This window comes from Microchirus variegatus (assembly GCF_963457635.1).
Source record: "Microchirus variegatus genome assembly, chromosome: 6".
In the NCBI taxonomy this organism is placed as follows: domain Eukaryota; kingdom Metazoa; phylum Chordata; class Actinopteri; order Pleuronectiformes; family Soleidae; genus Microchirus; species Microchirus variegatus.
This window is the reverse complement of record NC_139807.1, coordinates 30340068-30355277: the sequence shown is the minus strand read 5'-3', so window position 1 is coordinate 30355277 and position 15210 is coordinate 30340068. Positions and strand designations below refer to the sequence as shown.

Genomic DNA, 15210 nt, shown 5'->3' with positions numbered 1-15210 from the left:
GGCACAGCACCCCCCGCTAAGTATTTTTAAATTACTTGGTTGTAGTTGTTTTGCTAAAGTGCACTTTTACTGCGTATTTTATGTAGATTTGTATGTACGTTTTATGATTTTAATATTGCATTTGAGTCATTGAGACGTTTAATCTCAAGGAGTTTTATTTCTGGATAAATAAAGGATGGAGTCATTTCCTTTTGGATGTGGGTTTTAATCCACTGACCTCAAACGTTTCTTTCTTTTGTTGTTGTTGTTGTTATTTTTTTAATTGAATAAAGAGGTCATTGTCTTTGAATGATCTCATGCACCGTTTAACTGTAGATTGATTTAGCACACTGCTTCCCGTAAAGGGCTAAACAATGCAAGGGGTTGACGGGGAAAGCAGATTGAGCGTCGTCTACCTGCGTTGACTTCCAGCAGCCTTCTCTTCTTCTGCTGCCTCTCCTGCTTTTCACGCTCAGCCTTCTCCTTCGCCGCTCGTGCTCGCCTCTGTTTCTCCTCTGCCTCTCTCTGCCTCAGGTTCTCCTTCAGTGCTTGCTGTGAGAAAGAAAAAGGGATGTAAAAAGGTATATATATATATATATATATATATATAAAGAGAGAGAGCTGTTAAGTGGGGTTAATTACAGTAGTGTGGAGCTTGTCGAAGGCAGGGGGAGCTGTCAAACCTAACAGACATCTCTATCAGGTTCAATTAAAGTCATATTAATCACCGTTTCCCAAACGTTCTTTGTGAGGACCCAGTTTTTTTTTTAGTACGGATGTTACTTTTTGTTTGAAATTAGATAAAACATTTGCATTATTAATAAACAGTATAGTCATTTTGTAAATTAGGCTCTCAAATAACATATTTCCTGGGACAGTGACAAGTAACAACGTTATGAGTTAAAAGATGTGCTAGCAAAGACGTCCAAAATTGACACACAAGCACAGAAAAGCTATAGTGGAAATCTATGGATTCAGCAGAAGTGATAAAGTCGCAGGCATTATAAGTGCACATTAAAAAATAAACACAGAAAATGGAAACAGAAAATGCAGCATGATGTTTCCACATGACTTAAACGTCAGCTGAGAAACAGGAAAAAAAACAGACAAAGGAGAGGAAAAATACGTGGACTGATGGAAGCAGAAATTATACATCAACAGTTACTAGTGCTTTTTATTAATGTCATCCAGTTGCACCTTTTAACCCTATATGGCGGAGGTGTCACACCGAGCCACTAAAAACAATACTTCACTCCCACTCCTCAATTCTGGGTTATAATGTTAAGCTCATATTGCTGTGGCGACCCCTAGAGAGGGAGAAGCTAAAAGAAAAAATTCTCATTTGCTACTGAACAGTTTTTCTTTGGACAGCCCCCTCTTGACCACACTCGATGCTCAACGGTTTTCTATTAAACCTGCGGTGTTGTGCTGCAAAGTCAGGAGGAGAATGTCCACACAACAGCAGCAGTGTTTCAGAGCTGGTTTTCACATTAAATTTAGTTTTGAGAAATATTTAACACACAACGTTTACTTCACTTGTGAACTGTGTGTGTGTGTGTGGGAAGAGAGAAGAGAAAGGACAGAGAAGCACACGCAATACAAACACACACTCAAGTGAAATACAACAAATGATGCACCAAATGAATGGGAAAAGAAAACAATGAGCCCGTTTATGTAAATCATCGTGAGAACATTTTTCAGCTTTGCTCCATGTTTAAGCAGGAGGAAAACTCGGCTGTCTGTGTGTGTGTGTGTTTGTGTGTGTGTGTGTGTGTGTGTGTGTGTGTGTGTGTGTGTGTGTGTGTGTGTGTGCGTGTGCGTGTGCGTGTGCGTGTGCGTGTGCGTGTGCGTGTTGGGGGTGGGGGTGGCAGCAACTATGAATAATCCTCAGATAAATCCATCAACAGTTGACTGGCATTTTGCCTGAAATGCCCATCCCTAGAAGGCCACTACTGAAGGACATGAATATTATATTGCTTGTTTGAATATAAAATGAGTACATTTTAGAATGTGACTTTTTTTTTTTTTTTTAAGATAGTAAACTGAAAAATTTTATCAATTATTGCAGTACGGAAAAAAAAGTGTTGTACTACAGCACCGACCTAATTTGTGATGCATCTATTATCGCAGAAGCGAAAAGCATTATTTGTGGATTCCATGTACACAAATTACACTGGGATATACAATATTTGAATACTTGATTAATAATCTCGTTGAATATTCATAAAGTGTGTCTGGTTAAAATGCCCCTCCCTAGTAGCCACTCTAGTCTGTCAACTACAGGTGAACACAGTTTACAGCTGCTGCTTTTGCAGACACACTTAGCACTCTTGACATTAATAAAACACAATATATAAATTAAATAAACTTTTCTCCATATACACTTGGAGACAGATCGTGTGCTTGAGGTTAAACAAAACTGCCCATGTGGTCAAAATGACGTTTCAGTTTTTACTTTTATTTTTAGGGCAAAATGTTTTTGGATGATATGATGATGAGCAACAAAGCAAATATAAGTGTTCATATTAAAGGGGAAATAAGTAGTTTATAGTGCCATCTAGAGGAGAGACTGAAATTTACAACAAAGACCTGCTGCTCTGCTCACCCCCTCCCTTCCCTGAGCGCTACGGTATCCGCAGCTGGTCAAATGTCGTCCTCGTTGTCTTTCTCCGTGTCAACAGATGAGGTTCGTGAGGCGAGGGAGAGGGCGGAGCTACCGCGGCCGTAGAAGACGAAGCGGAGAGAGAGGAGGCGGGACTTCCGCTACAAGTAAAGAGACGCTTGTTTTGTTCTCTCGCGTTTGTCCTTACAGGCTCCGGTAGAAACATGGCGTCTCGCTGCTAACAGTGGCTATGCAACCGCGGTCCGTGGTCATGTTATTTTACATGACTTTTTGAAACACTACGAAAATGAAACAAAAACTATTATACAGCGACGAGACAATGCAGGAGCACATAATATGTATAAAAAAGTGGATTTTGGGTTATATAAACCCATAAATACTACACATTGTACCTTTAATTCAATAGTTAATTTCGAGATTATGTTAGAGATTGCAATCAACTGAACATCCTTCTAGTGACACTTTTCTTTCTAAGACTGCAGGAGGTTCTATGGTGGCCTTCAGGGAACATAAATGGCAAAGGCCATTCTCCATTGCCACGGTATGGTTAGTTAATTCTGATTCCTAGTTTCATGAGTTCCAAATGCAAGTTTTATGGGTTCAATGATATTCCTGAGTCAGGGAATAGTGTCTGCCGTCATAAGTGATGCTTATCAATTCTTATGTACTTCAATTTCAAATTGATTGACTATGTAAAATAATGGGCCCTCACATTATGCATGTCGAGGTCTGGAGTGACCACAATGGCCAGAGTAGATCTACTGTAGAACACATCCTGAAAGCTTTATGTAAATGAAACATCTATTACTGAAGGTGTGCGTCATGTTGCCAGTAAGTGGCGCAATGACTGGCTTTGCAGCTTATCATTGTGGACCGATAAAATGAAGATGAAACGGACAAGAACAAACAAACTCTTGGCCACTACCATGATTGCCAAGGTAACCAACATACAGATCAAAGGAAGGTGAGGGCAGCATCTGTCTATCTCCTGGGAACACAAAATGTGGACTTATGTTTTTTTAACTATAATTCCTGCAAAGTTCGGATTGTCGGATCTCAATTTTCTCAGTTCCTGGTGTGGACTACTAGGTTGATGAGGTTTTTGTGCATGGCGAGGCCCTGAAATGTACACTACAAGAAATAAAAGTGCCAAGTAGAACCATGTAAGGTTCTTCGGCTTGTCCTCATAGGAGAACCCTTTCTGGCTCCAGGTAGAACCTTCATATGGAGAAACACACTCACAACTATAGTCAGTTTAGAGTGTCCAATTAACCCCTCAACCTGGGGTTGAGGATTTTTTTTCTTCTACCATGACAGAAACATCTGAAGGCTGTCCACCATTTTGACAGGTGCTGACAGCACAGCGTGATCACTTCCCTTGGAGAAAAGTTCTCTGACTTCAAAACTGCTGATTCCAGTCTGTATGGCAGCAGAGCGTGGTTTCAGCCTTCAGAACAACATTAAAACGGCCATGAGAAGTCGTCTGTCCGAGACAAAGACACAGAACCTAATGACAATCGTCCCTGCAGCAGCCTCTCTCTCCCTCTCTCTCTCACTTGATTAGGGCCCTATGATTTCCGTGTTAACGGAATCGCGGACGGAATCGCGGAATTGGCCAATAAAAACGGAATCTAATGTTAAACGCGGAATATCGCGGAAATTGACATAATGTGACTGAAATGCTGTCATCGTGAGGAGAAGGAACATTTGTCTGGAGAAATGTTCCGGGGAACGCTCATTCGTGGCATCACCCGTGCATCTCCCCACAAACCCTCACCCGGTCAGGGTTTCCACCAGTGCGTGTTGCTTGTTTATTTACTTTATATACACTTTTTTTTTCTAAACCGCGGATCAAATGCGCTGCGCCCGCATGTAACCGGCGAGCGTCCCCTTATCCAGGTGCCGATTGAAACTCAAGTCACACCATCAAATACGCCATTATTACAGTTATATTGTTATTGTCAATAAAGATTTTATATTGAGAAATGCACCGATAATTCGGCGGCCGAAACACGGCGAGTAAACTGTGGAACATCGCCTATTAAATGCTGGAAAGTCTCTGCACAAAAGTGAAACTTATGAACTCCCCGCGACTTTCACTTCACAGCAGAGAACATTCTCTCTATTTGAACAGTTAACTAAAGACATCAGCTCATCTGATGCATCTGTTATTCCCTTAATTGCAGCGTTGTAGGGGTAATATTGCGTGTAGAGAAATGATCCAGTCGGATACGGAGAAGCGCACGGCGCAGGAGAGGGAGAACAGTACAGCGCAGGGGCGGTGCGCAGAAATCCGTCTGCACCAGATGAGGGGGCACTACCACTTTTTTATTTATGTTATGCATGGCTTGTTTTAAGATTCACTGGCATTTACTTAATTAGGATTTAACTTAAGTGAAAACAATTGAACAATTGAGAAGTCAGTGGATTCAAGAAGAAAGTTGCATTTCAGTGGACATTTTATTCACTGACACAAAAAGCACACATTCTATGGTGGTAAAGTAAGTATAAAAGGTAAAAAAAAAACAGAATAAAAAATAAATAAAACGGAAAAAACGGAATTCTAAAAAATTAAAACGGAAAAAACGGAATTTGGAAAAAAATAAAACGGAATTTGGAAAAAAATAAAACGGATTTCATAGGGCCCTACTTGATGCATTTGATTACACTGACGCGAGCATCAAGTTTAAGTCCCTGCAGAGCAGGAGGAAGGTTTGAGCTCATTCAGGGCAGGCTAAAGAAGGTCAGCGGAGTTTCAGTTCTTGGAAATAGTTTGCTAACATTTTAATTGTGATTGTTTAATTCCGTATATTTGCATCATTTATATTTGCAGAGGCGTCGAACTGCGGTGTTTTCGTGGCCTCCCTCAGCTGTCAGTGGAAATAAAATAAAGCATTGAATATAATTATGTGCCTGAAACCTTAAAGTGCCTTATTGTAGCAGGGTTTTGCAACCCTGTCCATCAAAATGACCGACAGCTAAAAGGTCTAGAGCGACTGCTGCTCTGCATGCTTTTGGACTGTGGAAGAAAATTGGAAAACCTGGAAAAAACCCACGCAAACACAGGAAGAAAATGCAAACTCCACACAGAAAGGCTTGCAGTCAGAACAAGGTGCGAGTGGACACATATTGATAGAATGCTCAAAATTGATGCAGTATCACGGCATGAAATATTGGAACATCTTAGTGTATCATTACTTTCCTACAACCAAACTTAGAGCAGGTGTGTAGTTTATTGTCAACAAAAGTATCTAATTAAATTCTGCCTGTCTGTTAAGATTGATTAAATCGATCGGCATGGCATCCACTGCGGGGACATGTTCTGTGATCCCTGAGGTAAGGTTGTTAAAACTCAAACGATGGTGTCAACAGCTCAACAATTCAGAGCCAAGAGACAGACTGCTCATGATTGAAATCTTCCTCTTCCTCATCTCGCCTCTCATGTGTTATTCACACAGCCCAGTTTAGCAGGGGAGTGCAGTGCATGAAGAATTCTAATGTTGAAGGAAAGTTAACTTATGTCCTTTTATTGAGTCTACCGACTGTACAGGTTATTACGGATGGCACGATACCACTGTTTTATGTCCAAAACCAACACTAATATCGTCGTATTTTGACCTCTTTAACGATGAAGCTGTGGACACATTTGCGCTAACCTTTTTAAGTGATTTCAAAGACATAATTTTCAAATTGTGCAACAGATGTTCCTGCTGCTATAAAGACAAAATAAACAGTCTACAACATGATTAAGCTAAAATGCTGAATCTTCTTAACATTTTTACAGTCTGTGCATACTTTAGCATGTGATATATAGGACTTTTGTATGGATGATTGTATCCGATTTCAAATTTGAACTTCCCCTCACCTCACCCTTTCCCTTACAAGCATGTAGGAGAACCTATGGTAGCCTTCAGTTAGCATTAAAACTCAAAAGGTGCCTTTGTTGTCCATTAAAAACATGGTTGCCCAACATGGCGGCTGAGGAGACCCACCCTAAGTATACTCATAACATTAAGGTGATTGTGTAAAAAACATGAACAAATTATTTCACCTAAATTTTACCCACTGTGCCTTTAAGCAAACATTATAACTGTTTGACATCTTTGAATATGTTTGCTTAATTGTGAATTGGTTGTCAAGAAAATCAAGTAATACATTTAATTTGCCGTCACCATGATAACCAAGTTTTGTTTTGAACTAAGAAAGAAAGACTCCATGGACTTCATGAAAGGTCACGCTCCAGTTTGATGGGCACTGCGCGGGTTTGTACAAACTAAGACATGGAAAGACAATGGTGCATAATGATACTGATGAGTACCACTTAGCAGGTTTGGAGTAAAATCAGGAGGAGAGCTCTGAAGTAGGGTGGCAGGAGGAGATGAATACCAAATGAGACTGAAGCAAGATGTTCAGAGACCTACTTTTAAAGGAAACCGATATTATTTTTGATTTGGTGGTGTGACTACCTGTTGCTCATGGCAACCACTAATTCACTGATGACTGTGGTCTTAATAGGTATCCGTTTAGGAAAACTGTGGGAAAAGATAATGAAGGGAAAAGGAGAGAACACAGGAAGTGACACATTAAAAAAAGGATAAATTTAGTAATACAAGGTAACAAATAGACAGTTGTGATGATATAAATGTCAAAATTGTCAGCACTGACACGTCCTCCCCTTTTTGCACATCATATTAAAGTGTCAAGCTCAATTACTAAAACAACGTACTTGTACAATGAAACTAAACCGCAGACGCATTTTGCATAAGCAGTTATCTACTCAGTGGAGAAATATGACAGCGTCACAGATCAGATTGCCAATTACTTCTGACAACATATTTTAAAACCAAAGGACTACATAGAAATTATTGGTTTGACTTTTGTAAATAAATAACCAGATCAAATCAGGATCGTTCTGACGCCTGTGATGCAAATGTGGGCCAATTACTATACAGCTCATCCAGGTCTGATGCTAAGTTTTGATTCATTAAATCATACCCTACAGCAAAATCGTCAGCTTTGAGAAACAACAGCGCTAACGGTTTCATAAAACTACTGGCGTGTTCAAAATGGTGATGATGTTTACACGGTAATGGTTGGAGAGCTTACTGCGTCACAATCCTATGATTGTATGCTGTTCAGATTGTAATCAGATTGTAATCAGACCTTGATGTGGACACCAGAGTAGCGTTAATACCAGCTAATACCACAATATAATATCAATATATATCATATAGAAGTATTCGCATTATATTTAATATATTTGATAAAAGTATAAGAATATCACAGTAAAATACACGTTAAGTGAAGGGTACCAAGAAACTGTCACCTATGGGAAACTAGCACACACTTGAACAAGTGCACGAAAGCTAACCACAGCTGTACATCATTAGCGGCTGTGCTTGGCAAAAAGCTGACACTCCAAGTGAGATTAACAGGCTTGCAGAAGGGCCACGTGGTAGTGGACGTGCTACTGTTATCAACTATCCATGAGATTATCAATAAAATCCCTCTGACATTTAACAAGAGAGGAACTGTGCCCAAGAAAAGAAAGAAACATTCCCTACGTACAGAGAGGCAAAGCGTACCAGGATATGGAGAAAGAACTTAAAAAAAATATGTCAGAGTGTTCGAGATATTTGGACAGTCAACAACAGGAGCTTTAAGGCCACATTATACTTATACAAGGTTAATGTAGCTTCCGGCTACAGTGAGCAATGGCGTCCGAGAGAGAACGACTGTTGTTGTTGTTGTTGCAGCTGAACAACATTGAAACACAGATATTTTTAATACAGAAATGGAGACGCGAAACACTGAGGAGACGTGTCCGGAGGTGGTATGTACATCCACTAAATCAGTGGTCCCCAACCTTTTTTGCTCCACGGACCGGTTTAGTGTCAGGAAATATTTTCACGGACCGGCCCCCTAACTCTCTCAGGTCGCTATGGTAACGCTTAAACGTGCCTTCAAAATAAGATACACAAAACAGCTGTAAACGTTTCATTAATGTTGATATATTTGTTTCAATCGCTGAATGAAGCCTGTCATATTTGGAACAAGAGTCGGGACCTTAAATTGCTTGCACAAAACTATTGATCAGCACTCATTTGTTTATATGTGCCGAGAGCGCGGGCGGGAGAGAGAGGACTTCTGCAAGTGGAGGAGTGCAAGTGACTTTTTTTCTGAGAGAAATCGCTGCAGTGGCTCTCGTAATTCAAACACTCTGGCAAGCGATCTCCCTCCGGTTGCGTCAAGAGTGAGTCATAGACAGATGTAACGGATGGAATCCGGTCATTTTTCAAAATAAAACATTGTTCAGACCCCGATTATAAATAAAGCAGAAATAATGTTATTTTTTATTCAAGTTATTTATTCTTTCTGTGAGGCCCGGTACCAAATGACCCACGGACCCATACCGGTGGTTGGGGACCGCTGCACTAAATGTACCGAGACTGATGGCAGGCGAATGTAACAGTCTTATTGGACCAAGAAACCCACTTCAGGTACTTCCGAATATCGGCTGTCAAATTGGATGAACTTCCGCACCGTGTGCTACCCCATATTGATTATCAGGGCACCCACCGCATGCCCATTGATGCCACCCAGAGACAATCGCAGCCCTTGCCATCTCCGCTGTCCCTTGACGGAGTGACGGACACTTAAAAAATATTCTGTGCAGCCGGAGACGATTGAGGGTCTCTCCGGCGACGTAGAGGGGTCTCCGTAACCGCCGTAGAACACTTTACGCAGGAGTATAAATTGTGCTTTATGTGGATGACGTCACACTGAATCCATGTTTCTACTTTGCAGTGCATGAAAGCTGCCATGAGTGAGAACATTTTTGGTAAAGTAAAGGTACTTTTCTAAAAAAGTTACTCTTCTCAAAGGGAAATTCTGTATTGGAGCATATTTCTTTTTTTTTTAATTGTATTCATTTTGAAATGCATGTAGTTAAATGTCACATTCCCAACACTGTTGAAAAATAAATTAAGCCTACATTTTGTGAGGAGCACTGCGCAAATACTGGCTACTTCTTCCTTTGACTCAGAATGCAGCTCATAAATGCTTTATGGAAATGAGTCCACAAGATGTTGGAACGCTTCCTCTGAGAATGTGCTCCATGTCGAAATGACTTGCATCGTATAATTCCTGCAGTAGATTTGTCAGATGGACGCTCATGCTGTGAATCTGCAAATGTCCTGTTGGATTCAGACACCGTGGTTGCCAAGGCCAACAAACTCATTGTCATGTTCGTGACAAGCAATTTTGACGATGTTTGCTTTTGTGGCATGAAGCACCATCACGCTGTAACTAGCGATTACAGGAGATTGGTAAATTACGGCTATAAAGGGATGAACGTAAACAGCTACAGTACTCAGAGTGGTATTAGAATTCAAATGATGACTGACTGGTATTAAATGGTCACGAAATCCGCCAAGAAAACATTTGCTACACCATTACTACAACCATCAACGCCAGCCTGGATTGTCTGACACAAGGCATGTTGGGTAGATTCATGTAACTGATGCCAAATGTTGACCCCAACCTCAGCGTGCCTCAGCAAAAACTGAGACTGAGTAGATCAACCTCTGTGTGTTATACAGTTATAACTGCAGCCTCATATTTCTGCTCATGTCTCTCTTCTTGCTCCTCCACCTCAAGCTGTATTCCAAAATGGTTTTCTGCTGAGGACAACTTTAAAGAACAGATATCCAACCTTTCATAGCCTTTCTGTCAACTTGAACCACTCAGCCCTTTTTCCCCCCCTGACCTTGTTCATCCACAGGGTAGGAAATACTGCTCACTCAATCTGAAAAACAAAAGTTAACTTTTTAGCTCTTCTAATGGCAAAATTACTGGGAATACCTTTTCCTCCACTGAGATATTTATTCTGAATATTAATGTACATTTCTGACCTGAATCTGCATAATTGTATGCATACATATTTGTAGGAAATGTCACAACAATACATCTTTTAAAAAAAATATATATATATATATATTATTTAAATGCAGATTTAAGGGGTAGACTGAGTGACAAACCAGCCAGTGACAAACAAACATAGACTACTAATCTGTAACTAATGGATCTTTATGGGTATTTATCACGATATAAATCAAATGAATATTTCTGTAAGGCGGGGTGATGTGGCTTATAAATAATATCTGGATATATTTTGTCAATATCCCGATATACGAGATATATCGGGATATACATTTGCACATAGGTTGTTTCTCTGGACTCATAAAAAGTCTTCTTTTGAGATGTTTGTGCTTCTCAAAGGACAGTGACAATGCACTATAAATACACTCTAAAATAAAATATATACTGTTTAAGATCTGTATCGCATGATCTTAAAATACACTTATGACCTTTCATTTCAGATAATACCTGGTTTATTTCTTTGTGCTTTTTAATGTTAGATAAAGGATATTTACGTTTTAAAAACAATGACATTGACTATAAATATTGTAAAATTCTGCTACAACACAAATAATTAGGCAGAATTTTTTTTTTTAAGTGTTATTAAGTGACTTTTTAAAAATATTCTCAGTATATATAAATTTTACTTAATAATATTCAATGCATTTAACAAATGTATAATATGCAGTATATGATGATTATCATTATTATCATCTATATCATAATATAGATACAATATAAAAAAAAAAACCTAAAGACTATTAAACCTCACAAACATAATAGAGCAGTATTTAATAAACTGTTCAGGACATAAATTAGTAAGAAAAAAAAAAATGTGACATTGAATGAATTTAAAAGGCCAGACTGGTCTAGACACTGAGAAATAATGAAAACTAAACTGAAGCGGAATTGATTTTGAGAAATAATGAAGAAGAGATAGAAAATATGAAGAGTCATGTATTTTTTTTTTCTTTGCTCTCTGACAAAGCATTATTTTTTTGTAACCGTAATGTTGAAATGAGAGAGTGGAAGGAGAGGGAAAAGCAGCTCTCTAAGGAAATTGCCGTCCGCTCTCCTTCATCACTGCAGGTCTGCTGCCCCCCCACCCTCACCCACCCCTCTCCGCCTCTCCTGGATGTCCGCCATTAGACACGCTCAATTGGATTCCTGTCAGATGTACGGCCTCGCCCTGGGTCTCCTTCCTATGGGTGACTGAGCATGCTGTATGTGTGTGTGTGTGTATCAGTGTGTGTATCTGTGGATAAAAAAAAACCTAAGCAGCTTCCAATATAAAATGAAATAATAATAATAAAAAACCTCTACAGACATTCTTACGCACACCAAACATATATTATTTGAGCAACACAGTTCAAGGCTAAGCTGACTTGGTTGAAAAACAGTGCACACCTATTAACACGGGCCATGGCACGGCAGGGTAAACGCTGACACAGATTTAACCGAGAGGTTATGAGTTATGCTGAGATTTACTATAAGCCTATGTTCATTGACCTGGCCTTGGCTTCTCCAAAGACATGCCTGCATGATGTGACAATTTGACCAAATTGCTAAGAGTGTAAAGCTGCTTATACCTTGACCTATCAAAAGGGGAATAAATGGCTCCCTTGAGAGTTTTGACCATTTCAGGCTAGTCTAGCCCTCACTGGCATAGTCATTAAAGCGTTTTGTTTGGTCTGAACACAAACATTTGTGCATGGCCAGAGACTGAACCATGTAGCAACTGCACTGCTATGCAACAATTTAAGGCACCACCAGTTACAGTATGTCAAATTCTGTGCTTATTGGAATGCATTTGGACTGGAATGCGACTGAAAGTTGGTCTTAAATATTATTGGGTTTTTCCATTATACAGTTGTAGCACTACTCAGCTTGACTCCACTCGAGTCTACGTGTTTCTTTTGACATTAGGGACAGTATCTGGTACCTGGTGCTTTTTTGGTACCTGCGTATGTCTGTGAATGCACGTTTAAGTGTATATTTGAGGGGGTAAGGATCCAAATGTGCAGCAGTCGCTCAGGGCAGGAAACACGGCCGCCAACAATCCCAGGCGTAGCCACACACCCAGGGGTGCAAGGCAAGGGTGCGTGAAGTTGCACCGAGTTTCCGAGACGGTAATCCGAATTGACCTCAGAAATTCTGAGCTCCGACAACAAATGGAACGCAACATTAGCAAGATGTCGATGAGTTTTACTCGAACAACACATGTAAGGCTCAAGCATGTCTTTTAAAACTGCAACTGTGTATGTGATCTTCAGATAACGTGGACTGGCCTTGGCCTTTCGTGCTTTCCTGTCCGTCTCAACTGTTACTGTCTCCATCAATGAAGGCAAAAAGGCCAAAACAATAAATCTTTAAAAAAAAAAAAATAAAGAAAAGAAAATAACGCATAGAGCAGATGGAGGTTTGTATCGTTTGCTCTGGGTCAGATTCACATATGAACAAAGGTTGTGGTGGACTGGGTTACAGCTATTACGGAGAGGCAAGGATCAGAGCAAAGAGGTTTGAGGATCAATAGCTGAGGTTAAAAAAAAAGTAGAAGAAAAGAATAGCCAGGTTAAAAGCAATGCAACTGGGAACATTTTTTTTTTTCTGACAGGCTGTGAATTTCCTCGAGCCCCTGAAGACTGTAGAAAAACTGCAGGTACTTCAGTCTCAGCTTTGCAGACACTGAGAAGACAGCATAAATAAGCAAGGAAGAAGGCAGGACTAAAGAAACACTTTGGCTAAAGGTTAAATGTGCTCAAGAAAAAACAGGTGCTAATATGCAAGCAGGACAGTGCTGAAATATTTTCACCTTCAGATGAATCATGGCATAAATATGGATCTCACATCAAGGTATACTAAGTTTGCTCTACTTGAGATACTGCAAGGCTAGTCCATGTATAATATAGCATAATATTCCAGCAATTTTCAAAGCCAAAACCTACGTAAAACAGAGCAGCAGATACATTCACTGTGTGAACAGCACTGGTACAAGAGGTGCTACGCGATTATGGTGATTTTTTTTTTTTTAAAGGTGCATTATGTAATAAATCTATAGCAACTGGCCATAAAATCCTCCTAATATGTCACAGAGACTCAGGAATAATGTTCATATAACAAACTGAACTCACCAACAACAACAGTACAGCCAAAATATTTGCATTAAAAAAAATATTTTGCAGACTGCAAATCATGTTTATGTTTTGAACTCATGTTTTGGCATGTGGCGCCACCTACCGCCGTCTACCAATCATTGCAGTCAGTAGAGTCTCAGTTGCCGAGCAACCACGGGTTGCCAGTTACGTCAGAAAACGAAACCTAAAAGACCTCTGTATTTTGAATTTGAATGTAGTAACTGTTTTTGGCCACATTCTTACATATGGCACCTTTAAATATTGCATTGTGTTTGGCCCTTTAATTAATTACGATTAACGCATTAATGATGACAGCCTTAACTGTGACATTACATTGCCTCTAAATCTTGCTCACTGAGCTGAGAAAGAACTGTGTTCAACTGTATTTTTTTCTTTCTCCATTTCTACTTTATTTAGCTCTAATTTTTGCCATTATTAAAATTACAATACTGAGGCTTTGCAAGGTTAATAAAATGCTATGTTTGGCTTCTCGTGTTATTTACCAAATTATGCCATCTCAAATAACCAAAAAGATTAGGCTAATTTAAGAATAATGGCATCTGAGTGGAAGATAACCTTGCATTGCAGGCCTGGTGCTTGATGACACTAATACAATTCTGGATGTTAGACATAAAGCAGGAATACGAACACTCCACCAGCACTCTCAAAGGAAAATCCTTAGAGTGCATGCAAATCTAAAGCAGAAATAATGACAGTGCAGAGGGGGGAAAAAGACAAAGAGGCATGGAAATCCATTTGTGTAGTAGATGTTAAGTTGGGGGCAGGGCAGAAACTTGGGCAGGCTAATTAGCTACCATTATCTATTGCACCCAGTGGTCTGTGCCACTAATCCTGCTGATTAGACACAGTGCGTCTCCACAGCTCCACAGTCGACGCAGACTGATAAGGCCACAGAGTCAGTCATGACATAAACGTCTGGGTGGGACTGGACTACACAGGACTAGCACTGTTCTGCTTTACATTAAACCACAAAGAATACAACTTTGGCAAGAACTCTTCTCAAATTTAAAAAAAATACATTACATATTATGTTACTTAATAACAAAGCAGAGCTCTCAAACTCGTGAGGCCTCCCCAATAATGTCATGTTTTAATGAAACAATTGCAAACTCCTTGTAAACACAGTGTGTGTGGCAAAGCTTCCAGTGAGGTGATATAATATAGAGAGATCATAATTAATACATAAAAGATAATACATGTGACTGTATCTATCATGTTATTAAATACTATATTTCAATCATCATAACATGAAGTCTTCTTCTACAGGGACCAGTGCTATATAATAACTAAATCAGTGTGTCTCATTAATTATCCAGACTCTGGCAGCCTGTCATAGCTTCATGATGATCCAAAAACGTTGCCATGTTCTCACTCACTCATGCTACTGTGTTTCTCTGTCAGACATCATAGTTTTAGCTGTAAAGAACATGCAAATCTCTTCTGTTTCTCATGAGATGGCTTCTCTTTCAATCTCTGTGAACCTGTCATGAAGGTTCTATTGCACCTGAGAGTGAAATATGTCCCAATGTCAGC

General features: G+C 39.7%; 1 protein-coding gene across 1 annotated transcript in view; it reads right to left on the bottom strand.

Moving 5' to 3' along the window:
• LOC310928564 (protein diaphanous homolog 3-like) overlaps nt 1-15210 on the bottom strand; it is a gene marked incomplete at both ends in the record, with an annotated part of 191494 nt that overhangs the window by 76935 nt on the left and 99349 nt on the right. The window contains one exon of the mRNA XM_083891154.1: nt 396-531. Coding sequence (XP_083747280.1) covers nt 396-531 — 136 coding nt within the window. The remainder of the gene's footprint in view (nt 1-395; nt 532-15210) is intronic.